General features: G+C 40.9%; 1 protein-coding gene across 4 annotated transcripts; it reads right to left on the minus strand.

Annotated features, from left to right (window-relative positions):
* Positions 1–787: 787 nt before the first annotated feature.
* Positions 788–27,428, minus strand: hip1rb (huntingtin interacting protein 1 related b). Of its 4 annotated transcripts, none has more exons than XM_023282405.3 (32): positions 26,987–27,428; positions 18,145–18,208; positions 14,931–15,073; positions 14,638–14,694; positions 14,467–14,547; positions 14,279–14,355; positions 14,005–14,066; positions 13,273–13,413; positions 13,088–13,145; positions 12,534–12,609; positions 12,090–12,257; positions 11,917–11,969; positions 11,740–11,812; positions 11,150–11,333; positions 10,978–11,066; positions 10,763–10,879; positions 10,583–10,684; positions 10,195–10,389; positions 8,407–8,554; positions 8,144–8,230; positions 7,917–8,024; positions 7,590–7,726; positions 6,063–6,173; positions 5,176–5,234; positions 4,847–4,877; positions 4,657–4,719; positions 4,430–4,530; positions 3,516–3,621; positions 3,230–3,353; positions 3,083–3,144; positions 2,048–2,278; positions 788–1,947 (listed from the first exon to the last, which is right to left on the minus strand). In XM_023282405.3, exons 1-32 carry the CDS (start codon positions 27,077–27,079, stop codon positions 1,939–1,941), a joined length of 3,210 nt encoding a protein of 1,069 aa, XP_023138173.1. In that variant the 5' UTR covers positions 27,080–27,428; the 3' UTR covers positions 788–1,938. The 4 variants fall into 4 exon arrangements, with proteins under 4 accessions (XP_023138173.1, XP_023138172.1, XP_035809730.1 ...); XM_023282404.3 differs by having other exon boundaries at positions 11,917–11,972; XM_035953837.2 differs by lacking the exon at positions 26,987–27,428 and adding an exon at positions 22,049–22,202 and having other exon boundaries at positions 11,917–11,972.
* Between the last annotated feature and the right edge of the window lie 70 nt (positions 27,429–27,498).

Here is a 27,498-nt window from a genome sequence, read left to right on the forward strand (position 1 = left end):
GCCTCATTTCCACTGTAGACTGTAATTAAAAGATGAATGTAGTCCCTGGTTCTGGAAGTAACACCAATGCCAGAGTATCTTAAACCTGAATCCTTTCCAACAGCCAGCAGGGGGCAACTCTTCTGATTGCAAAAAGAAGTCAGAATGTATATAAGATTATGAGAAAATGACCTTACTTCTCACTTGATGGGTTACCGCAAAAGATTTTTCAAATGGGTTTATGGTCTCAGTTACTGGTGTAAAGCCCTGATGAATACAGCATGGTGCTCTATTTGTAGATTATGACCTCATTTAGAGGATAATAGACAATAAAGCAGGATATGTTTTAGGGTGGACTTTCCAATTGACATCATTGTTACCAGGTTCTCAGTCGGCTTCTCTCTTCACTTGTTATGGCAGGTTTAAAAAGGCCACACTAATGCTCTGTGTCACGGTCGTTTTCCAAACACAGCTTGATTTGTTGCTAATTCCAAAGAATTTACAGGCTAGTCTCTGTCAAGGTCAATGCAAGGAAATGCATTTCCTTACAAATCGATGGAAGATATTCATCTTCCGGGAGACGCTCCAGTTAGAATATGTTGTGGCTGGAGGTGGGAAAGGCCACACTTCAGGAGCTGGAGTCATTCTTGTGTAGGGGACCACACATGTTAATCTGCAGATAAAACATTGCAAAGCATGGCAGCACAGTAGGGATCAAGTAGCATAACTGTATACATGTACATAGCCAGTTCAAGTGTACCATCATTATTATTAATACCCAAAAGGAACAGGATAAAGTAAGACAATCCCACATTAAATCAAACATTTATTGTTCATTTGTCTGACATTTACAGTTCTTACAAGGAGAAACCACCTGAATCTTTACTAAAATATATTAATAGATCTGAGTGTATAAAGACATTTCGTACAGAGGAAAGGACAGAACGTAAAAAGATGCATTTTAAGACCCTGTAAGAAAAGCTCCCAGAGGCAAAGAGGACTTGAACACCTTTATATTGTACAGTAACTAACCCTAAATCTTCAAATTCAGCCTAAAAGAAGCATTTGATAATTAAGGACAACTACATCCAGTATTTGTGTGCGAGCATTAAATCTATCTATATACTTTAACCTAATATTCAGGTTCTCCTCTAGTAAAGGGACATTCAAGAGAGTGTAGATATAAATTATACTTTGTGTGAGTTGCAGACTCCTATACAGACTGTACTTACAGGTATTACTGGATGCATTGGTACAGTACATTTAAAAAGGCCTCTGAGACAATCTTGTACTGTTGAGAAAAAGCAGTTTTGCACATAAGAGGAACACTGTCCATCATGAAGGCAGAACTAGAGGTATGTAAAACTTTTGCAGCAATGGATTCACACGATGTGATTCCCCAGTTTACTGCCCACCAACATAAATAGATTAGTGTACATTAAGAAAAAAATGTGATGTGATCTGTAACAAATGCCCAAAACAGTGTGCAAAAAGCTGTCCAAAGCATGATCAGAACTAACTACAAGATATGTTGTTGATTTTAGTCATTACTGAGGTTTGCATTCTAAAAAGGAACAGCAGTGTAATCATTTAAAATTGTCATAATGCGGAAAAAATACACTCAAACAGCCTAAAAGTAAATAATTTACCATTTTTTTGTCGATGCAAACTATTAAAATTTTAAAAAAGGGTTATGCGTTGTTTATCTTGGGAATAAAATAAAAACAGTGGTGAAGACGGCATATCCCCTGTAGGCATCAAAGGTAAAAACAGGCTTCTGGTCCATTTTGGCAAAAAAAAAAAAAAAGGAATGGAAACGTAAGAAGCAGGATGACAGAAGATTGTCAGCATGCAACTTAAAGGAACTGTGTGTTCACAAAAAGGTGATTTTTCTCTTTATCAATCCAGCCCTCCTGTAGTGAAGCATTCTCATCTCTCCCATCTCTTCTGTTGAGGCATTTATTTAAACTGCAACATAAAGAAGACTAGAGATTAGATAAGTTTTACCAAGAAGGCACATTTTAATGTCTTATCTTCAACATACACCTTTTGTCTTCATGGATCTTACCATAGTTTTGGGTGGGACGCTGGGCTTCTGGGCCAGTGCAGGTTTCTTCATGATAGCAGGCTTGCTGGGTTTCGGTGACATGGAGGCCGGATGGGCCAGCAAAGAAGTTTCTCCGTTCCCTTCAGAAACCTGCTCTGAAGGAACTCCAGCCAAGTCGTAGTGTTTCTTCCTCAGCTCGCCCAAACGCAGACGCTCGTTCTCCAACTGGCTTTCTAATTCAAGCACTTTGACCTGAGAGGCGAAACAAACAGGTGGTTGTCTACAGTCAAAATGCTTTCTGCTGTCTGTGTTTAAGTTGGTTTCTTCAGTAAAGATCATCATGTTTGAGCAGTTTAACATCATTTATATAAAACTGAAAATAAATCACATCAAAGCTGTGCAACACACAGCGTAAAAATTTACCTTTCTGAACCCAACGCTAACAAATAAGACATATGAACTCTGTCTTAGATGGTGCTGGTAGACTTGCATTCAATTTAATTATAAGGAAATAAAAAGAGTGAATGTTTATCAAAAATGAGACACAATTACAAGTGACAGCTTTAACCCTCTGAACTCCAAGCAGTTTCTGGAAATTGTTTTTTCCTGTCACATTGTTACTTACTATAAGCTTATTTTTCACTGCAATATGAAGCCCTGAAACTCTACAGAAACAGCTCAACCATGACTAGAAGTAGAGAGAACTCAAAGATGTCTGTTGTACAGTATGACAAAGTTATACCGAAAGAATGAAAATTACATTTCTTTCATTATTTATTTGACAAAATAAAATTGAATTTTTGTCAAACAACAGTTTGCAGTAATGGCTTCATGGTGGCACTGAGGAGTGCAGATTATTATTATTATTTTTACCTATTCTGGTTGGATCAAATGGATTATTTTGCAATTTTTTTTAAACAAGACATGAAAAATAAAGGGATTTTGATGAAAAATTACAATTTAAAGCTTAGATGTGGTTAATTTCCCCCAAAGAAATGGCATCTAGCAGGCGATTTGTTCAAACACCGTCCAAAAATCTGACAACTCATGACTGACCTGTGACTCCATTTCTTCTTTTCTCAGCTTGATGAGGGACATCCCAGAGAAGTCCATAGTGTCTGCTCAATACAAGTGCACAAAATACACATTAAATAGTTGCTCATCAGTCTGTGATAGTCTAATACACAAATCAAACCTACTCACCTTTGTCCTCCAGGTGCTCTTGGCCCGTCTTCGTTGAGGCCACCACATTAGCTGCCATTTCATTCACATGGCGAGAAGCCTGCTGGAGAACCGACAGCTTCTTACTGCTGCGATCGGCCTTAACCTGAGCACAGAGGAGAGCGGTTGAATGAGACCAGGTGACACAGTTTAGATGCTAAAGCCTCAAAATCAGTCACAGAGAGTAATTACACAGTTAATGTGCTACTAAAGTTTGTTGTAAGATGTTAATGTTGCAATAGAAAAAATGTTATGAACGTTATCTTACCTTTGAGGCAGCGACCAGCTGTGCTGTGCTTGCAGCGATCTCATGAGAACAGACAATCAGCTCCTCATATTTTCCTGTGTGCAGCACCACCTTATCTGCAGACTCCCTGCAAGAAAGAAGACAGAAAAAACACCATCACTTCAGTCCACCTAAACCCAAAGACAGCAGGTCTGCATGATATGACTGAGGTGCTACATACAACATTTTAACCTAAATCACTGCCTGCATTGTAGATTTGCAGGGTCAGAATTAGCTCAAAACATGCTCAATTGACTGACTGGTTGTTTGGTCTATTAAATGTCAGAAAACAGTGAAAAATGTTGAATCACTGTTTCCTAAAGCCCAAGGAGACGTCCTAAAATGTCTAGTTTTGTTTACAACCCATAGATATTAAGTTTACTGTCATATAGTTGGGAAGAAACCACAAAATGTTCACATTTAAATAGCTGGAATTACAGAATTTTCATATTTTTTGCTTAAAAAATACTCAAAACAGTTAGTTAATTATCAAAATATGTAGGTGGCATTTAATTTAATGTTTGAAAGCTAATTTATTAATCACTGCAGTTTTAATGCTGAATGGCTGGAACACATCAATATCAGTGAAGGATTTCAGGAAAACGGGGATAGATATTTACTGTGTCCCTGTTGTCTGGAAACAACTCAAAATTTCTGTGTTTCTTTGAAGAACTAGTTCTGGCTGCTGCAATAATATTTTTGTTGTACTGCAAAGTACTGCTTGTACTGTTTTTACTTTGCAGTGACAATTTATGAGGTCTTCCCAGATACCATCTCTTATGATTTGGTATTATCCAAGAACTCATTACCAAATTCAGTAGACCTTTTGTTTGTCATAACAGTATCATAATATACCTGACAATAAAGCAGAATGGCCTTTATAACTGAGAACTTACACCATCTCCGTGGCTCCCCATCCGACAGCTTTGGCAGCAGAGATGAGACCCTCAGTCCAGCGAGAGTTTCTGGCATAGAACTCCTTAATGGTGGCTGCACCCTGAACAAGCCAAACATCAGTGCTGTTAGCAGATATTTCTGAATGGAACACAACAGCCCACTCTGATTTCAGAAACAAAAAACAAGCTACCACTTTTGGATCTAAAGCTGGAACAGTGTGACTCACCCTCCCACTCTCGACAATCTCCTTTTGCAAGTCTGTAGATGCTATGATCAGCATGCGGATGGCCTGAGGGAGAGAGTGGATGGAAAAAGGACAGAACAAGACAAAAAAATAACACATATGTTCACAGGAAAGTCTATTAAAAATGCAGGATGATGGGTAATTTGTGATGTAGAACAGCAAAGCGTTGTACCTTCATCAGGTCTGTGCAGCTAAAGAGGATTCTGCAAACAACATTAGAACATGAATTTACAACAATAAAACTTACAGTAATTTATACATTTTGACCTTTTTCTTTAGTGAACAACACGTAGAAAAATATGAAGAAAAGACTAACAGAAAAAGTTACTTGCAGCAAAGACAGAGGATGCATTTTGATATTGCATCTCTGCATTTTAGCATTTACTGGTCTAATGATGACACTTTAGGCACAAACCAGGATTTTAAAAATTAGACAGGCCCTTAGTTATAAGTTGGTGTTTAACTTCATTGAAATACACGGAATCCAAAAAAAGAACAAACCTTTCATTGACCTCCAGTTTAATTCCTGATGTGTCTTTTCTTGCCTGGTTCATCATTTCCTAAATCCAAAAACATGTGAGATGTTTATTAGTTACAATCATGACGCTGCACGATATTGCAGGTCAATGCAGTCAACCCTGTGAACCCCGAAACCCTTTTATAAAATGAAAGGTATGTTATGTAAAAATCACGAAAATTACACCATTTATCAGAGCCAGAATGATTGTCAGACTTTCAGTTTTCTGATGGCCCTTAATCATGTGTGACTATTGGTTTCTTTGAGAGGATTAACCAAAGATAAACTTAAAATTGTGTTTTTTTATGAAAATCATTTCATTCTACATGCCTCAATTTTTTTTTTTTTTTTTTAAATCACAAAAAAAAGTATCTTTTATACTAACCAGATTCTGAAAAAAAGTAATTCTGCACTCTTCAGTGCAACTATAAAGCCACTGGTGACTCAGCTGTGACCTCCTATTAAATAACAAAAATTCAAGGACCTGTGAGCAGCACTGCAGGCTGCGTTTACAAAGAGCAGAGAGGATACACATCTGGAAGTGGAGTAAAATGTAGCAATGAATGAATAAAGAATTGTAGTAGAATGTATACTATGCAGAGCCACCGCATTCCCCTGGTTTTGATCAAATAAATGTAAAAAAAAAAACATCAACTTTCAATTTTTCTTTTTTTTATGATTTATGGCATTATAACGGTCATTCTGCACAAAAGACATTTTATAGTTTTCTTTACTGCAAGTCACCATTGCGTTGTTGCCATAGAGATGCAGGGCTTGCAAAATGAGCCCACAGTAAGTAAAAATAAAAGTAACTACTTTGGGTTCACAGGGTTAATATAAAACTTTTTAAAGTAAGATGTTCATCACTCACATCGATCCTGCGGACCGCCTCCTCGATAGCTGCTGATGTTGCAGCCATCTCCTTGTCGACCAGATCTCCCAGCTCATCCTGACGAATGTCCATGCCTTTCGGCCGCAGCTCCTGGGTGTTACAAGAGGAAAATTATTAGTTATGGAAAAAAAACCTAAACATCAACAGGTCTGGGTGTTTATACTGCCGATAAGAAATACAATTGTATTCCTGTACTAACTCCAACAATGATCAAGTGTTAAGCAGCTGCCTTATGTTCACAATAAGCCTGGGGAGAATTGGCAGAATAACCAGAAACCTGCTGCATCCAAACCAAATCCCAAATATAACAAAACCACAAACACAGCACGCTGAAAGACTGACAGAGTTCCAAATTCATTACGCATTTAGATGTGCTTCCTATGGATGTCCACTTTTTATAGAGGTCAGCTAACATAGTAAACACATCAGTAATCCGGCACCCAGTGGCATGAGGTCAAAGTCAGAGGCAAACTCAATTCCAGCAACTTATTTCTGGTCTCCTTGGAAGCCAAAAATAAAGTGGTTAAACTGAGAGCTCATCTTGCTTTAATTTAATGTGGGATCCAACTTATGACCTGTGGATGCAGGATGGCTCACGTACATTATGTTCCTAACACTCAATGTTTTCACTCCAAACAAGATGTGGAAGGAATGTTAAAAAAAAATAAAAAAGCAAACTAAACAGCGTGATGCAGCATCAGTGTCTTTCAACACATCTACCTGACGTCACTCATATTGTATAGACAATGGTAATGGTGAAAAAAGGTTGCAAATGTCATTTAGAAATGACTAACAGAACAGCTGTAAATACAGTTAAATCCAAACACAAAGAGGAGAGAATGCATGACTCTGACTCTGAGATCCCTGCATTGGGTTCCAGTTAAATACAGAACTGAGTTTAAGGCCTTAGTTTTTTGTCTTTAAGTCTCTGAATGGTCTGGGACCAAAATATATCACATGGAGCCCAGACTTCAGAGCAGTCAGAGTGAAACTGTGTGTAGTCATTCTGCTGCTGCCAATGGAACTTAGGTTTTCCCCAAATATTTTCTAAGAGTAAACTGAGGGCATTTCTTTTCTGCACTGCTTTAAAGTAATCAGTTGCATTAGACAGTCTGGTCTACACTGACAGTACTTTAAATAAGCGTGTCTACCTCTGTTGACTCGAATATAATTCTTTTTTATTATATATTTTTTTTTACATGATTTTATTTTTCTCTTTTGTATTTTCTGCCATTTTAATCCACTAGTTATAATTAACCTATAAATTGGTGTGCACTATATTTAACTTGTCTGTTTTTGATAAATTTAATAAAATTTTATTCTGCTGTATCCATGATATTTTACATGTTTTTTGTTACTTTTGTCTGTAAAGCACTTTGAGTACTCTCTGTGCACTATAAGGTTTCTATATAAATGAACATGCTTGCCTGCTAAATGTGTGTAGATGCGTCCATAAGCAACAAATTGTGTCAGAAATGGTTACAGAAATTCAGTGTTTCCTTTCACCTGGCCCAAGTGCAGGATCTTCTGAACAATAATGCGAACGGAGGCTGGATCTGCCCTCTGGAGGGTGGTCTTGGCCTTCAGGTCCTTCAAGTAGTCCAGAATCTGAGAGGCACAGCTTCTGCAGTTCTCCGTCAGTCCTGCAGGGTGTTAAAAAGAACCAAGAATCAACCACACTTATGGATTCTTTATTCAATAACTATAAAAACTCACTTTTGAAATGATTTGTCTGCAGATTTAAACATATTGTTGGCTAAAAATACCGATGTTTGGTCTGAGTGATATGCAATAATATTAACTGGAAATTAAGTGTAAGAGAATCATCCTTACGGTCTGCGTGGTCAGTGGGCGCCATGTGTGCAGTGGCGCTGCCATTAATGATGGTGTCGGCAGCCAAGTGGGAGAACTGGGTCAGAGCCCTCAGCAGCCCTCCAGCATCTGGTTACAAGAGCAGAAAGCGAGAGAGAGGAGCAACCCACATTAACCAACATAACAAACCAATTACAGTGTCATGAGGTTAGGAGGATCAAGGCAAATCAGAAGCAGAGGAAGCTTACCCCCCATGTTACTCAGATAATCGGCATGGCCCTTTTTCACTTTGTCAATGGAGCCCAGTGTGGCCTCCGCCCGACTTATGAGGTAATCTGTGTTTGAAGGACAGAGAGCAGATTAAACAAAGCTTTGTTTGAGTCTCCATAATAGATAATACACTGTATGTGGTCAACTAGTTAGGGTCACGGTCTGTGTAATACTCCATGTTGCTGTGTTCTCATTAAATTATCTAGGTGTTTGTTGTTGCTGTGCAGAGCAGGAGTCTGACCTGGAGAGCTGGTGCAGCGTATATGAAGGGGATCGTCCACTTTGGCAGCAGCGTCTTGGATGATGCTCTCAGCTTCTGTTATGGTTCCTTGCAGCAAAGCAAACTGCTCCTCCAGAAGCTTCTGCTTCATCTTGTCTTCCAGACTTGTCTACAGGTACAGACGTAAACAAACACAACAGAGTATAAGTACGTGTGAATTCCAGAGTATTTATATGGACATATATAGACTAGATTTTTGTTGATTTATGTGTCATGCCTCCTGTCTGTCCACAAAGGAGTCGTTCTGATATCCTCACTGTGTGCCCACTTTACTGAACTTGTCTTTCTTTAGCCTTCTGAACCCCAAGCACTTTCTGGCTGTGCTGGTTTTTTTGCTTTGTTTTGTTTTTTTCTTCCGGCTACATTTTTACTCACTGTTGGCTCATTTTCCACTGCCATATAAAGTCCTGAACCTCTATGGAAACAGCTCAACCGTGACAATAAGCAGAGAGAACTCAAAAAACGTGTTTTGTGCAGTATGACAAAGTTATATTTCCATAAGTTGAATTTATTTGATTACTTATGCCCACGTGTTGCCAATACTGGAAAAATGGTCTCACATGCCATAGATATTACTATTCATGTATTTAATTTGATTCCATACTGGTCTTTATTTAGCCTTCATTCAGCCGTAAAGTCCCTGAATTTTTGTTGGTCAAAGCTGAGTGACTAATGGCTTCACAGCTGCACTGAGGAGCCCCCATTTTTTATTAGTTTCGACGGAATCTGGGTAGGGCAAAGGGTTTATTTTTTTGGCAAATTTGTAAATGAGGCATGTAGAATAAAGTGATGGAATAGCACATTTTAGTGGAGCTGCTTTTACAGTTTCTAGCTCTGACAAATGGTGTAATTTTAGAGACTTTTAGATAACATCATTGAATTTTGTCACCATTCATGTTTTGGTTTTTTTCATGAAATATCTTGATATTCATATTAGATTTGATCAAGTTTCAGCACATTCCACATGAGTAGTACCAGGAGTGTTGGAAAGTTAAAAAGCAGACAATTCTTTCTGTTTTTACAGTTTCTGGCTCTGATAAATGGCAGTTTTTTAGACGACATGTATTTCAAACCAGCTAGTTGGTTTTGGAGGGGGTTAAACTGTTGTACATTCAAAACGTTTGTCGAGCACAGACAGTTTTATTTTAACTACTGTGCTTTATATTGATAAATTTTGACTATGACCCTTACTAGATGCTGACCATATTCTTAAAAGACTTTATTTAAGCTGAGCTGTTTTAATGAGGTACTTATGAGGATATTCTGTTCTTATTGTAATTATTATGCTACTAACTCTGATTATTCAGTAAAGACACTCCACGAGAGTATTTTTTCTCAAGTAATTAGCCCCAGATTCTGCTGGACTATAGTATTCCATTATCACCATCTTTGTAAGACAAAAAGTAAAAACTGTGCTTGAAACATTTGGTTACAGTAAATGGTTGTCATGTGTTATTAAGCAGCATGGAAGCCAAAGCATGTGTCTCAAAATGTCTTTAAAACTTGCATACACACATCCTATACACAAACTAATGACTGTGGAAATTTCACAATTAGCGTACTAAGGCTAAAAGTGAAACAGCTCCTGTAACACTGATGCAAATATTCATGGATGTGCTTCATAAAAGGCAATATTTCCTAAACAGTTCACTTTTGTTGATGGCCCCCTGTGCTTCTTGTTCTGGAGCCAGAGCTCCAGAGTGGAGGCCGGCTCACACTGCTGAGCCGAGCTGTACTGTCCTGACTGACCTTCTCCTGCAGTTTGCTCTGCAGCTCTCCCAGCTCCCTGCTGTTCCTCTCTCGCTCCTGCTGAAGCGACGACTGCTGCACCTGCGCAGCCTGCCGCAGAGACGACAGCTCCGCCTCCTTCTCAGTCACAGATCGCATCAAGCGCTCCTTCTCTGCCTGCAGAGCCGTCATTGAACTGTTCATTTGCTCCGAAGTCTGGCAAAAACACAGAGCAGCAAGAGACGCCAGGAGAGCCAGATGGCTGTGAGTGTCGGAGGGAAAAGTCCGAGCAGAAATGTGTAGCACGCCTCAAGCTTTCAAACACAGAACCAATGATGGCTCCGAGGACGAATTAACAGGACATCATCAAGGTTACTGCTGCATTACTACATTACAGGTGCACGCTCACCTTCTCGCTGCTCTGCAAAGTCGCCTTGATGCGCATCACTTCTGCCAGCTTCTCCTCCAGGTCTCTCTTCAGCTTGTCCATTTCAAACTTCTGCTCTTCCAACTGCAGTAGCAATACAACAGTATTAACCATATATGTCTACACAAGACGTCTATATTCTTACAGCAAAACAGCACCAACCTTCATGTCAGCTTCCTGTTTTATCCGATCCACCTCGAAGGACAGCTGCTGTTTGGTCCTCTCTACTTCTTCCTGGGTCTGCTGGGTTGCTGACAGCATCTTCACAGTGTCTGCACTCTGTTAACACATTAACACATTTAGCGTTACCACTCAGTCAGGTGCCGACATCTAATTGAAAGCAAACATCTCTGGACTGATCTGCAGTCCATCTGTACCTTCCGCAGCAGTTCAGCATGGCTGGCCACCAGCTCTGTGTGCTTCTCTTTCAGCTTATTGTACCGCTGCTCAGTGGCCTGGGATCTTTCTGCACAGACGTGAGACATGAGAATGTTATCTGGCTCATGATTAAAGCCCTCTCTGTATGAGAGCGTTAACAGCATATCTTACTTTCTGCCTCAATGAAGGTGGTCTGTAGGCTCTCGTGTTCCGCGTTTCGACGGCGGGTCGCCTCCAACTCCATGCGCAGCTGCTCATTTTCCACAAGGGCACGTTGTTTCTGCGCACGCTGTTCTTCCAGCTCTGCCTCCAAACTGTTGATCTGGGATTTGAGCTGTGTGATGTAGCGCTGAGCCTTCAGGAGGAGGGAAAAAAAAGATCTGAGTTCAGGAAAAACTATTACCAGTGGCAATGTGTGTTATGTAAGTTTTAATTCCACAAGAACATTTAGTGTGCATCTCTTGGTACCAGCCAGTTTTGCCCTCAAATTATTTACATGCCTGCTTTTACAGAATAAGAAAGAAGACGAAGTACAAAAAGGTTGCAAGTGGAAGCTATTTCTGTGACGCCAAGTGGACTCCTGTCACCTCTCATTCAGAGGCTACTTGCCACATTCTACATGCCATGAGTAGGATTTGCATCCGCCCAACACATGACCCAGATTCCTTTGCATATAGATAATCATGCCCTCCACTGTCTCACACTCACAGAAAACTGTCTAAAACCCAAACAAGAGGCTACTCAGTCTCAGTGATCCATACCTCTGCTTTGACTCTCTCCAGCTCCGCTCTCAACAGCTCAAGGTCTCGCTTTAGACTCTCAATCTGCAGATCCCTGACAGACAGAAAACCCACCGTCATAGTGTGCTGGCACAGACAAACTGCTGAAACCAAAAAAATATATTTTAACAATAACAGGTTTTAGTGAAAATGGCTCACCTGTCATCAAAGCCTCCATTTGGGGGTCCAAATGCCTGATCAAAAATGTCAAGCTGCTGGGAAAAAAGAAAAAGTAATGAATAAATACAACAAAAAGTTTACACAATACCATGCTACAGCTGTATACTTTCATGAGTTGGTGTGGACAGTATACTGTGTCTGTTGTACCATACCTGTGGTTGCGTCTGCAAGCTGGATGTGGAGACATCGCTGACCTCGATGAGCGGCTCTGGTTCATCGTCGTCGTCGTCCTGTTGCTCCGGTTCGTCCTCATCGGGGATGACCACCACGGGCTTCACATGTTTGGCCAGTGAGGCTGCATGCAGGAAGTTAGGTGGAGCCTGACGAGAAGAGAAACAAAAACAAAGTATTGGTTAAACCTGTAATAGCATGCCTATCATGTTCAGGTGGAATATTTTACATAACTTTATTTAAGGCCTTTTTCGTCAAATTTCAGCAGATCACAGCCGTTTATGTATAAAATCAGCCAATTCCCCCAGTTTGTAAGTAACACGAGCAGCATCCGGCTTATGATAAAGTCTTTGACATCCAAGATGGACACTGTGACTCAGCACTGAAGTCATCCCACGTCCCCCCTCATGCCTCTGTGCTCTTACATCAGGCAGCTTGGGGATCTGGATCAGTCTCTTGAAGTACAGCATGTCTCTGGCTTTATTGAAGAAGGTTTTAAGGCTGCAGGACAAAGAAAAACAAGTTAAAAATACTCCAATGCTCACCTCATTTTAGCTCAAAAAATACAGCACATGGAACATAAACTCATGTCTCATTTTTGTTTGTTTTTGTATTTAATTGTCTTTAGTAAATATGGATGGCTTTCCTTCATTAGATCGCAGGTGTGGCAAACTGTGTCACAAAGATGCACGAAGTACTAGGAACATTTAAGCTACACAATTCTGTAATAAAACAATCCTGAAGACGCCCTTTTCGAACCTTGGAGGCTCTAAACTCATCATGAATGTGTCTGTGACAGCGATGCCAACTGACACACAGTGAAGGTTGGGGGATGGGAGGCAGCGACGAGTCATTTGCATCGGTTCAAAGTGCTGTGGCGACTGGTGAGGTGAGATTATGTTGCAGGCTTCCTGAGGTAAAAAAAAAAAAAACTCTTTGAAGCTGTTGTTCACTCACAGCTTGAGGCCTTTATACCTACCTGTGGAACTGATCATGGAAACGATCACGGTGTCCTTGTAGGGTATCAGCAGGGAGACCTGAAATTGGTTGAAATCATTTTCATCAATAGGCGAAGGTCAGATGCACAGAAATAATCAAACATTAGGGGGGGAATTAAGGCAAAGACATGTTAAATGCTATATTTCGGCTAATAACTGTTCTTACAGGCATGCAGCTTGAACAGCAGCTTTACGGTGAAGTGGTACAGGTGACTGCAGTCCTGGATGACTTGGATGAGCGGAGCCAGACGACACTGGCCTGATGTGAGAGTGGAGATGGCAATGGATGTGTTGAGCTGTCGGATCACTGCGAGAAAAATCAGAGACGGGGCATTTAAGTATCACCGAAAATCATTTTTGGTTTATCTGTAATTCACACCAGTTGCACATTTGAATACGTAGCTGACTGGTGAGGTGGTAACAGCACAAACTTCTTGCAACATGTAAACACTGGTCAGGATTTTTTGTGCCTGTGACTCCAAAAAAAAAGTAGACTGAGGCTGCATATGTGAGCACAACCACATTCATTCATGGAACAGCTGCAAAATTTGTTTTTGGTGTTGATGCGATCCTGGGCCTCCACCCTGCAGCCCTGGGAGGAACATACCAGTACTCTAAACTGCAGGAAATCAACTTAATGTCCTCTAATTGCAGGCATTTCCTCATCAGTTTAAAAAAAAAAAAAAACAGGAGGGGATGAGTTTAAACTACACCCAAGTGCAGTCTACGTGAAAGCAGGCAGGCTAACAGCTGCTCACAATAAGCCTTTTTTGATGGGCTCTTAGCTTTTGTGCATAAATAGATAATGTCAGTAGGCATCAGTCCTCAACTGTAGCTCAGGTTTCTCTTCCTTGGAGGGGTAGGATGGGGAGAAGGTGGGAGGAGTTTTTGTTTTCACCTGTCTCGGCCAGCCGCAGCTCTGTGTCCATGTAATCAAACACCTCCACTGTGAGCTGGAACCTGCAGGAGAGAAGTTGATACCTTCATTAGACAGAGAAGAGGTCCCGCTCAGAAACAAAGATGATGTGGCCCTGTGAAATGAAAGAGCTATAGGGCTTGTCTGTTTATTTCATGAACAGGTTGGATGTCAGTAGCTGATTGATGATGATTGTGATTTGAGGTTGAGTGGATGGTTAAATTTAAGGTTACTTTTACAGCATTTTGAAACTCACACATTATTTATGTCTGTTCCAGCTGTGCGCTCCAGGACTTCGTCTGTGACCTCCAGGTTCGGTGGGATTTCAGAATGCTGCAGTGAGGTGCAGTTTACGAGGTTTAGTGCAAGTTGTTATGTACAGTGTGTAGGTTTTTTAGCGTTATCCATTAGATATGTGTGACACATGACTGAAGATGTGCCTACCTTCGCATGAAACTCCATTTTTGTGCAGAGCAGCTTGGTGTACAGAGCCACTAGCTGTCCATATCGGTCATGGAGGTGGGTCTGGAAACCGCAGGAGGAGAAGGGCTTGAATAAAGTTTAGTAATGACTGAAATTCTCTTTAGAAATGGAATAAAACATGGTCGGACTCACCCATAGCTTCCCAACTTCAACTAGAGAACCATGATGTCTCATACAGTCTTGTAGAACCTGGAGGCGAGAGCTTCAATAAGCAACTCTAGAAACAATCTTTGGTAAACTCACACTTAACTCTGTGAAGGAGCCCTCATTGTATTCTTAAGTGTGTTTAAAAAAAATCTGATCTCATAAAACCAAATGGGCTATTGTTGTATTTATTCATCATTTACTTTTTTTCTTGAGGACAAGCTGTTAGCTTAATGTGCGGTTTGTGGTGTTATAGGTGGAAAAAGTACTTGGTGTCTTACATTGCGGTGTCCGTCTCGCAGGACTTTGTGCAGTACGTGGCAGAACTTCCAGCTGAGGATGGAGCTGCTGGCCAGAGGGAAGCCCAGAGCATAGGACCAGAAGGTGTAGGCTCCCTTCTCCCTGTGAGTCCCCAGGATGATTCCTGTTGTTGTCTTCATTAAGGAAGCTATAACAGAACTTTGCCATTCTTTCTGGCTGGAAAGCATTAAAAGGCACAATAAAATGAACCTAATTCATCCATATCCGCCTGGATAAGGATGAATAAATGTTTTGAAATTAACCAACAAAATTGTCATTGCAAGATAATGTATGTATTTAATTACATTATATTTCTATACGTATAAATCCATTTCATTTCCTGCTTGAATAATACTCATCTATTCGTTTATACACTCAAAGTTCCAACCAGCACTATGACAGATCTGACTTTCACAGCTCTAACTGAGATCTTACTGGTTATTCCACCCTCATATTTATAAAATGCTGTCTCACAATGACTTTAAAATGTGAGAGTGCAGTTTACTGTGCTGTCAACATTTTGATGATAAATAGAAACATCATCAAAACAAGTGTCTGTCTCAGAAGAAGGAAATTAGTTGTCATTTATGACTGTCATCATAATTACCACCACCCACACATATTTTTACTACTCTGGTGCTATAAGCTAAATTACATTCTCTCCGCTTCCTGAAACCTTTGAAGTCTGTTTTTGTCACCTTGCCACTAATGACATTTAGAAAAGGTTCCAGTCTAGATTCCAGCATCTTCACATAGTAAACAAAGCTCTCGTCAGGATTATTAATGATATATGGGCTGACAATGATGCAAAAAGTCTCTGTGCTGGTCACGCTCAACCTGCTGCAGCTTTTGATACTGTTAAAAACATTAAAAACCTGGAGAGTTGGGTTTGCTCTAACTGTCTGTGGTTCACAATTTAACGTTAGCTTTACTGTTGTGATAGAAATTCAAGTGAGCAGGTGGAAGCACGTAGACAAAATCGGCTGAAGTTAAGAAAACCGAGACACTCAAGAAAAGTAAGTGTTTACTGATTAGAAGTTTGATTCAGGAGAATCAGATGCCATGACACAACTGAACAGTAATTTGTCATCCTACAAAAGGGTTTGTGTTACTACTTATTCACTCACTCCACATTTCTCCATGGCAATGCTTGTAGCACATACTTTATCATTAAAAGAGTTTTAACTGATGCAGTTGATGCCGGATTTTGGAGGCACCTTGATTTTAAAATGTTTTTCATCAGCAGAGCCCAAACATAGAAGGTTCTAAGTTCTCCAGAGATCCTGTGCTGTATCTGTCCACTGTGCTCAACACATCAGAAATATTCACTGACACGGTGCTATGGGACAATGTGTAAGTAGCTGCTACACTCTGTCAAAAGTGCAAAGTCACAGCCTTTCAGAAACATCAACAAGAGCTCTGTTTGCTTTTCTGTGTTTGATATGAGCAGCAATTTGACACCTAAGTATTGCAGTATGAACAAAATTGGGACGGCTGTCAAATCCATTTCGGTCTGTGCACACAGACACAAAAAGCATAATTTGGCACTTATACAACTGTTGTAGTCAGTTGGAAGGACCCAGTTTCCTGAATGCACAGTCGGTTGTATCCACATATTCAGCACATGTGCACTACGGCCTTAACCAACTTTTTGGCTGAGGGCAGATATCCACAGAGGGGTCTTCCTTGGATTCTGACTTGGGGAGATGACAAAAATGACCTCACATGGATCTGGGCAGACCCTCGTGAACTTCTGGAAAAGTATAACGCTGGCCTAAGTGGCCAATGAGTGGCCTTTGGAAACATTGATCTGACAACTGGTGATCCTGCAGCAGACTGTTCGGACAAACTTTAGCAGATTTTTTTCCCCTCCCTCATTACTGACTAATCTGATGCTGATCTAAATTTTTATTCACACATTAGCATCATCACCAAAATATCTTTCCATAATTGCAGAAATATCTCAGAAGTATGAAGACTTCATTCAGTCAGATTCAGAAAATCCCATCTATGTCTGTGTCTCCAGTAGACTAGAATACTGTAATGACCTTTCTTTTGGTCATCCAGAATGGTTCGGATCAAAACACATAATTTGACTATTTCATTCCAGTTGTTAAACAGCGTAGTTTCTGTGTTTTAGAGGTGACTTCAAAATGTAGTTTTCTGAGCCATGAATGCGAGGATTGATCAAAAAGATCAGAGACTCCCGGAGATGGAGAGCATGCATGTAGTGTTTATGGAATACATGCGAGGAGAAACTGTCATGAGTCTGGATTTCAAGTAACACTGCACTATCAACAGTGGGACCTGAAGTACACATAACATATATAAAAGGTCAAGCACCATCTTCGATGAGCACTGAGTCTCTTAAACTGTGTCAAAGTGGCAAGTCTTCAACTTGAATTTCATTTTGGGGATGAGGAGGAAATCGCAGGAGGCCAAATGTAGCGAGAAAAGCGGGTGAAGAGAGAAAACTGTGTTGCTGTATTTACTGGGCTTACAGCAAATTGCAGCACCAACATGTCATCCCAAAACAGTTCAAGTCTTTTGCACTGAATCCACTCCTTTAAACACCTCATCAAGTTACAGTAGAACTAGATGCTGACAGTCCAACCCTGGGTGATTAATTCCCAGTAAAGAACCACATGAATGTTGAGGACAACAAGTTTGATCATGGTGCATTTCAGACAAGCCTTCTCTGGCTGTGGAAACTGGGACTCTTCCACTGTTAAAGCTGCTGTTTTTTTCTCTTTTTTCCCTAATCCACAACATGATGTTCGACTCATCTTGGCAGCTGATGACACAGAATATGACATTTTCGTTATAAAGAAATCACTGATATACACATACTAGTCATCACAAAAACATGAGTTGCACGCTAACCCTAACCTGACATCACAACTGGTAACAGTTACTGCTCACACATGTTGCACGTGCACCCAGTTCATGCACAGTCCTGGAACTTTTTGATCAACACTCATGTTTATCTGACCCACTTCCATTTTCTCAAACGGGCAGATCCCTCAAGTTGGAAGAGTCTGACAGCTGATTTGCATTTTGCATGAACACCGTGCTGTTTTAAGAATAAGTGAAGACATTCTTTGCTTTGTTTAGCTTTAAACTACGTCTTTGTGCAAGTAGAGAAAGAAGTCTGCTGATGTTGGATCTTTGTTTATTTGGCATTATTAAGGATACGCCGTGCATGCTTCTCCTTCACAGGCGTCTCGGTGGAATTGATGGCTTTGCTGATGCTGCTGAGCTGAGAGGAGGAGAAAGGATGTTAGATCTTGCTTGTCTTGATTTTCCACCCACACATTAATCAGTTGCAGGGCTCAGAATAGACATAACAACTAACGCATAAGTCATGACATGTTAAACAAGACCGGTAGTTCAACAAATGATAACCAGTTGCGCTCCAACGTCAGTAGTCCACAAGAGAAGTGAGAAGAGTAGTTCTGATAATCTGTCTTTTGTGCCACCTATGTGAACCAACAAAATCAGTGTATGAGGCTATTAATCTTTATGTTTGGTTTTCTATGGGAGGCTCATGTCAAAAGAGACAAACCCTACAATGAGTGATAACATCTCCAGTCATCCCACTGCTGATGAGAGTCACCACAGGACACAAGGCGAGCTGCAACCTGTCCAGCAGGTAAAACGAGTGTCGCCGAACGACAGCAGGAAGAGAGACAGAAACGCATAATGGATCTGCGTATCCTCTTAGACATTCACCTCTTTAAACCAGCCTCAGTTGCAGTACGCCCCAGCCATGAGGCAAAATCTGCTTAGTACGGTCATCTTACATTACAGTGTCCTCATCACGGTCACGTCCCATCTGTGCCAATAAAATTACCACTTAGTCCTTCAACTCTGGGTCTACCTTGCTAAAACTCTCTCGAGCAAGATAATGAATCCAATTCCAGCTTTACAGTCTTGTTTCCAGCCCTGTTCTACCACCATATTTTGAGTTAAATCTCATAAATCCCTTAAAAATTCTACCGATTTTTCATCTCCAAGTTACCATGAAAAAAACTGAGCTGTTCACATTTTAAAAATTAATTTCTCGCTATGATACACAAGTCGAAAAGCAAAAGACCACCGTGTCATTGTATGCCTATCAAACCATTTTTTCACAGTGTATTGCACCACCTGCTGTGGTTAGAGCTGTGATTTGGAAGTCATTTTTAAAAGGTAGTAAAATATTCTTAGTTTGAAAAAAAAGGGCTACTCAAATACATGAAAATACTGAAGGTGGCATTTTTTTTTTTGCTTCTGTTCAGTTTAGATAATTCCCAAAGAATCCTGTTGCAACTTGAAACAACTTGCACAGCATACAAAATATACACCAACTATCCTTGATACGATCAAACACAGTTGACTGTGATGTTGCCTTTGGGGGTTGTACAAGAGAGATTCAAATCAGCCACTCACAAACACATAATAGTTGCATAATAATCAAAGCGGCGGCTAGACAGCACATTTACCCTGCGCTACAGTGATGCCACCCACAGCTAAATCAGACTTGAAAAACTGTGTCCATCCTGCCATGAGTCACAATTCAGTGCAGTGATTTCTATGAGAGACCAACGCTGAAAAACAACAACGCAACCGAAAAATAACTTCACTCTGCAGTCCATTGACGTGTCACAATCAATCAGGCCTGCAAGTCTTTCTTAGAACATTCAAGCAGAAAAAAACGCTGGGTGCAGCTGAATGAAAGACTAACTGGTAAAAGGACAGAACATTTTTAGAAATAATCCAAAAGTATTAAAACTATGATTACTTTCGGGGCATGTGTCAAACTCTGAGCAACTGTCATCTATTTTGAAAATGGCACAGAACTGCAACACAAATGCAGATGTACTTGTTTCATCTGTGTCCCTTTAACACATCTGCCGAGGCCCATCATATCTGTACAATAACAGCAAACCAGCTTCACCATGTCAGCATTACATAAGAGAATAATCCGACATCAGTTCAGGCATTACTGGGGCAATATGTTCAAGCTCAGTCTCTTTTATGACAGTCTAAATTATTTTACTTGATAAAAAGGCTTTTAAAACATTAATACATAACCATTATATCTAGTAGAGGTTGTATATAAAACACAACAGTGTAAGAATCTGCTTGTCTGGTCTTATATTAAAACACTAGCTTAGAAATCTGTGTCACATCTTTGTTTAAAGCATAATCACATATCGGTGGCTGAGGTCCTTAATCCAACAAAACACTATAAAAGCCTCTTTAATACATTAGAAACCTGGGAGTCACCGCTCCACACACACAACCAGCAAAACATACATGGCCACAGAAGAAAGCACAGAGGGGCTACTGTGGGTGAAAGCTGAGGTTCAGAGGGAGAGAGGAGTGTACTGGTTAATTGGAGACTCCCCCCGCCTACTTCTGACGCAAATGAACTGCGAGTCCCTCGTTTACACAGGGCAAGTGCAGGGGGCTAGCATGGAGGTCTGTGCGACAATGAGGGGTTTGTTGGGGGAGGAAGGCCGACAGCTGGGGTAGAAGATTGGGTTGGATGGGGGCCGTGCTCTGGCACACAGAGGCTGGCACAGAGGCCTCAACAGATGGCTGCTGAGCAGCGAGGCTGCAGGGAGACTCTCATAGTACATTCAGAATGGCTGTCAGTCAGAAAGCAGCGAGACAGCGATGAAAGGGACAGAAAGGAGAAGGACGTCTAATGCAGCAGAAGAGGTGGAGGGTGACAAATATACAGTTTACTATCAACATAAGTGCATGATGACTAGCTCCTGTCTGTATGGCAGCAGTGTAAACTTTACACATTTGGAGGAAGGAGTCCAGTGTAAACATCCTGACATGCCTTTACAGAAGGCCAATAGGGAGGTGATGGGCACAGTGATGAACCTAGAAACCTCTTCAATTACTAGCAGGGAACCAACTAATCTGTCAAATACTTGCTTGATTATTCATTTTGTCTACAAGATATCAATAAGAGACAGTTTGGATATTTTTGCTAAAAAAAATTTTTAAAATTGATTACCAACCCTCTGAAATCCAAAACCCGAACACAGGTTTCAAAGGCATGTTGTTTTCCAAAACGGCCAAATTACAGCTTTCATCAGAACCACAAACTATAAAAACTGAAAGAATAGCCAGATTTTGTACTTTCTGCCGGTCTCTGTACAACTCATCTGCTCCATGTCATTCCATTAAGAAATCAAATCAAAGCTTAAAACTGTGAGATTTCATCAGTTTATTCTGTGTGACGTTTAAAGTTTTGCAAAAAACAGATAGTCTGCAATAACCTAATTTTGTGAAAAACAAACAATTCTGCAGTCCTAGACCCAACTGTGAAGCCATTAGTGACTCAACTGTGACCAACAGTCATAGAGTGGGTTGGACTGCAGGCTGTGTTTGCACAAAGCAGACAGGAGGCAAGTAAAAATGCAGGCAGTAAAAAAAATCTATAGTTAGTAGGTTCCCCTTTTTTTCAGTACTGGTAACAGCTGTGGTCACTTGGAAAAATGCTGTATAGGTGGATTCCAGGTCTGGAAAATAATCAAATAAATTCAACTAAAATGTCACAGCAACCCAGAAAAATGCAACAACTTCATTTCTGTCAATCATCTAATCAATAAATTGACTAATCATTGCAGTTCTTTCTACTAGTTGTCTAATTTCCTGCATGTTTCACTACTGCTACTTCACTAGTGCTGTGAGAAAGCTTCCTGTTTGCAGAAAGCTTCTACCACACACGCCACAAAGCCTCACTATCAGCCTGCACAGGTCACACACTAACTGATACCATTTCCTCACGTCATGGTGAAAGTCAAGTCAGATGAAATCCAAACTTTCTACTAACAGAGCACTTTGGTCCGAGGGCTCCAGACATGCCGATACCGTCGACTGTGTGGCCGCACAGCGACTCAGTGCAGCATCTGGTCCAGGCATCAGCAAATCCCCCTGACCAGCAGAGAGGAGAAGTGAGAGGGAGGGAAAGCCTGGGCTAATCCCCGAGGCCGCCATAAGGTCTGTTGCCAGCTAGAATTACTGTAGTTACAGTCTTGCTCCACAGTCCAAACGCCGCTTAAATACCCCCCGACCTCGAAGCCTCTCTGCCTACCTTGTCATCTCGGCCTTTCAGCAGCGTGTCCATGTGCTTGGACATCCTGGTTTAAGAGATCAAGTGAAGTCGGTGAAGTCAACGCGGCGACGCTCCATCTGAGCTGCTTCTCACTGGACATAATGCCCTGAGGCAGGAACACTTATTGCAGGTCCTTATCAGCTTAATTCAACAGACTGCTGCTGGGGGATCTGGCTGACAAGGTCACAAACAGACGTTAACACAGCTCACACTTATTGGCTGTAGTTAGCTGCATGCAGCACTATTATTAATGGCAACAACCAACCAGTATAACCAGGGACTCAAAATAAACAGAGGAAACGCCAAATGAAGGGTTAAATATCCTTGCTGCTTTGGTATTTTATCAACTTCTTATTGTGTTGCTTCCCTCTACTCCTTCTGTGTCCCTTTTCTGATTAAACTAGTGCAGCCTCTCCCAAATCAACATCGGCAATAAAGCTAGTTTGAGCCAATGCCGGAAGTCTCATTCTCTTTCTAACTGCTAAACCGTCCTAACAGAAAGGATACTGCACATGCCACGCTCACGCAAACTGCATAAACACAAATAAACTCCCAAAAATGTAAGGAAGGCAAAGGAGATACACCTAAAAGCACTCTCCAAGCCCACAAGCCACACGTGTTGTTCATCTGATGCTCTGCAGACTTGTAATCCCAAAGATTTGGTGTTTTATTCACTGCTAATGCTACAAAACACCCATGAAAGGAAGAATTTATTAAATTGAAGTGAACAGAAAGCTGAACTTTTATCACACCATGTCCAAGAAGGAACAGATGACACCAATAAAAGCTACAGGTCAAATAAAACTCCCGTTCCCTTCATAGAGAAAACATCTTCAGCAAGCATTACTGTGAAAAACATGTTAACAAAGGCAGAACGGACAGACGGCCTTATGAAAGAGTGAATGAGTCAAAAGAAGCATTGAATGGCAGCACAGATAGGAACGGTGATTTTTTAGTTATTAGGTTATGACTCACTTTTATCTTTAATTAAATTAAGTATATTACATTAAAATATTCAACAAAAGATAAGCTGTTCTTTCACAACAAGAAGTTTCTTGAGCGGTTTGCTGAGCTGGCCAGTTAGCTCGTGATTCACATGACGGTCATGATGTCAATTTAATGGAAGCCAGTACGATGTCTCACTTACAGCAAGATGATGACACTAAGATTAGGACATTAACAGTGTCCTAATGTCTGTTTAAACACAAGGATGTTACAGGCAACATATACAAGAACTTTGTAAATAATGAAGGAGCGTTAAATGTTCTGTTTTGTATACAAGGGTATTAATTATGAAGACTTATTAGCATGAACTATATGGAGGGGAAACGATTGGGATTATTTTTACAGATATGACTCACAAAATAAGTGAGAATTTTTGCATTTCCACTGAAACAAATATAAAAATTATGTGATTTTTTGCAACATATAGACCATACCAAACAAGCATGTTCCCTTACATCTGGGGAATAAGAGTTGCAGGCTGGGGCACCTCTGTAGTGCCAAAAACCTTCATCCATGAGGGGTGTAACTTGTTACTGGAATATTGCATTTGCCTATACTGTGATTCTGATAGTTATGAGAATATTTTCTGAGAGTTAGCGTTTAGTGAAGCTTTATGTGGACAAAAATGGCAAATATATTTGCAGGCATGCTTGATTAGAAATATTTAAAGGTAATAGCTTGAACCCCCTCTTTGATTTTTGCTAAACTCTAACATGAAATCTCACAACAAAGACAAAAACGTTACTTCACACATCAGCGAATGCAAGATTCTGATGTGGCTCTGACCTCCATTAATTCAAACTTGGACCCTAAGAGATAAAAACAACAGGCCGAAAAATTTCGATGTCATTTTACCTGTAACAGTGAATATGGCAATAGAAAGATTTTACATACACGCCTGGAAGAATCTTGTAATATGATTTAAGACACCCCTGAAGTGGACCGTACCATTTCTTAACCTTGACATAATTGAACTCTCACTCCCAGCATTGGGTCTGTTAATTGTTAGTGTAAGTAGCTAAACTGTCTTTATACACTTTGCTTTCTTACCATCTAAATTAGTTTTCTGAATTAGCTTGTGTCAAATGTACACAGATTATATGAATACTTTCTGTATAATGTGGGGGTCAACTGATATGTTATTTTTTATGTTGTTGTTGTTTTCCTCAGCGACAACGATTATTAGTTATCAAGGAGACCAATAACCAATGAACTAATACACATTAGGAGTTAAAATTAAATTCTTAAAATGCAAACTGAGACAAATTCCAACACAACACTTCTTGAAAAGACAAAATGTATGTTTTTGATATGTTTAATTAAAAGAGAGCAACAAGAGAAGGACATTTACGCTCCAGTCTTGATGAACTATTACTTGTGGCGTGTAACCAATGAGATAATGTTGTGGGTTGAACATTGATCAAGACCGCATAGCAAATACAGAGAAACATAGGTGGCTGGATTAGAGTTAAAGCAGCACATCTTTATATCAATTTTAATCAGGAATCGGTTGGAAAATAGAAATACCGATCATTGGACAAATGATGAATATCTTATAGGTAATGTAGTAATTGGTCGATTCCTACTTTATGTAACTCAGATTAGATTTCAGTCACAAAGTCAACATGAAGTTTAGTGGAGACTGGACACTTTTTTGTGCTAAAAACTTGTAAGAATTAGGTCTTAGAGTCAATAATGCAGCCTCTCCTTTCTGTGTCTGTCATGCAGGCTTCATAGAGCAGGGTAGTTGGGGTGATGGTGAGTTTTACATTTACGAACAGATGTTTCAAGCCTGGGATCCAAAAGTTGTTGTGTCGTCCGTTTGATTCATCATCATCATCATCATCATCATCATCTACAGACTGCCGACGCTGAGTTAAACAGTAAACATACTGTTAGGTTGTAAGACTTGAAGTTCACTGAAGCGGGCGCCTGCAGTCCGCTGACTTTCCTTTGTAATTTGACCTTCCCGACTGTCAGTTTATAATTCGCACTCTGTTTAATGCGCGAAAACATCCTCACTAAAGTGCTTTTAATTCTCTCTGCCCTCCTACTCGGGAGCTGTGTTTACCCTCCGGTACTCCCACCCTCCTCCTCTTCCTCCTCCTCTTCCTCCTCCTCCTCCTCTCTCATGGGTGCTCGCTCAGGCAACAGGACTGAGGGAAGGCAAACACTACAGTGTGCTCACAAACACACAGGACGCTGTGTGAGACGTTTCACCTTGGTACCGAGGTCGACATGAAAAGCAGAGAAGGCAGGAGAGAGTGGAGTGAGAGTAAAAGAGCAGCAGAGGAGCTTCTGTCAATGCACTGGGTGAATCAGCAGAAACTCTGTGAGACAAGAGAAATGTAGAGGCTCCCTCCTACACACAAAAACCTCTTTAATATAACTAAAAGAGTCCATTTTAAATCTTGCTTATTCAGCATATACTGGAGCAGTAGTTGAATCCACTACACTGCCTGCAGTAAAATGTTGATTTTATGGGCGTGTACAAAAGATTTTTAAAAATTTAAATGTTTACACACCTTCAGGAGTCTTTATGTGCTCACTTCATTTGCATGTTGCCCAGTGAATCCCTTCAGTTGAGCAGCAGTGACTTGCTTCCCTGAGGCTGAACTCCGCAGCCTTGTATTAACAAGAATATCAGCTCATTTCACACCACTGTGAATATACTGCGAGTTTGAGCAACGTTTGCTTCAACGTACTTTGTGCAACATGGAAACTAGCTACACAACAATGCCGAGGTCTGAAGGCAAAACTGTGCCTACTTGATGCCATTTGGTGTTCGAATCAACAAATGTGCTGCAATATTGAAGAAGAGAATGCAGGGCGGTGGAGAAGGAACAGACTGAAGGACTGCTTTTCTTATCACCATGATTAGAATATTAAATGTATTTTATTCTGGCTATTTCAGCTGCAGGCCACCTCAGCTCCACCTCTCCACACGTGCTTCTAAACCAAATAAAACACTGACAAAGAGACATAAATACGCCCAGCGAAGGAAAAAGCTCAGCCCCATTCCAGATAGCACAATACTGGAGGTGCTGTGGAGCCTGTACACTCAGGCAGCTGCTCAACAGTTTGTTTAGTTACTCAACCTCGTTTGAATCTCACATTTCCCAGTCAGACCAGGGTGTGTTGCGCTTCACTTTAAACCGTGGCTCCATCAGGAGTCGCTGGCTTCCGTCTTAAAGAAGAAAGTAAACAATGCTCTGGATTGTCTGCACTGCTTCTTCCTCCTGTATGAGAAGGTTTTCTTGGCGTGCAAGTGCTGTGAAGTAACTGCCAGGAACCACAAAGCACCTGTTGTACCAGGTTCCTTCAGCAGGGCACACACTTAAGAGAAAGTGAGGATAATGTGTCAAAGCTCCATGTTTCCTACTTGTGGAAAGGAGGCAGGTAAAGGCAGAAAGAAATGCCAGCAATGGAGGAGAGGTGGTCAAACAGGAAAGACAGGATCAGCATGATACCAATGGACAGAGGAATGAATGGTGTGACCAAGCAGAGCTCCGAGTCGACTTTGAGTCTTCTTGACAAAAATAATCCTCAAAATCAGGTTTAAATGGTTGAATTTTAAGTTGTTTTTAAAGCACATGTTTGCCTCTGTGGAGCACATGTGCACTCATTTCCAGCTCTTACAGTGAAATTCCCTCACACTGCAGCAGTAAAAGTTGACATTTAAAAACAGGGCTGTCCTCTTGGGGCTTTTATGGACGTTTTGCAGGAGGAACAATGAATGTACTTGAAGCTGCGACGCCTTGAACACTTAATTCACTCATTCAGCTCAGTTTGGAGATGGTGGCCTATGCGGTAAAGCCACAGCAGGCCTGAATAAAGGTTTCACACCCCACAGCCAGCATTGATTTAACCCACCTTCCTGTTTCGTTGTTGTTGTTTTTAAACAATATTTACCTGCTGCTTGTCAAAATGCTCCCTCTCCGCTCCGAGGTTGGCCTCAGTCCGCCTGCTTTTCACCCGAGTGGGCACCTGTTTAATGCTGTTCATCCTCTAGTTTTCACAATGTCTCTTTCAGCAGGAATTAGTTGCAATCCGCGCTTTCTGAAAACGCACAAAAAGACGTCCGATGAAAGGCGACTCGCAGCGGTTTGTTGTCCTCCTTTCCTCTATGTGGACTCCGGGCTGCGGACATCTCCAAGCTACGGCTTCATTACTGCTGATGCGACGCGGCTGAAGGAGGAAAAGCGAATGCGAGTGTTTGCATTACGTGGACGGATCCTCCCCCAAGGTGGAGGAAATCATCATCATCATCACCATCATCATCACCATCACGTCTTCTGCCGCCGACATCCTCCCACATGCAGCTCGTTTCTTTCCACTCACAACGCTGTGTTCACATCATCCTTTTTCACCGTCTCGGGTTTTTATTGTGTGTGTGTGTGCGTCTTTTCCACTGCCTGTCCTCC

This window comes from Amphiprion ocellaris, chromosome 6, assembly GCF_022539595.1.
Source record: "Amphiprion ocellaris isolate individual 3 ecotype Okinawa chromosome 6, ASM2253959v1, whole genome shotgun sequence".
NCBI lineage: Eukaryota > Metazoa > Chordata > Actinopteri > Pomacentridae > Amphiprion > Amphiprion ocellaris.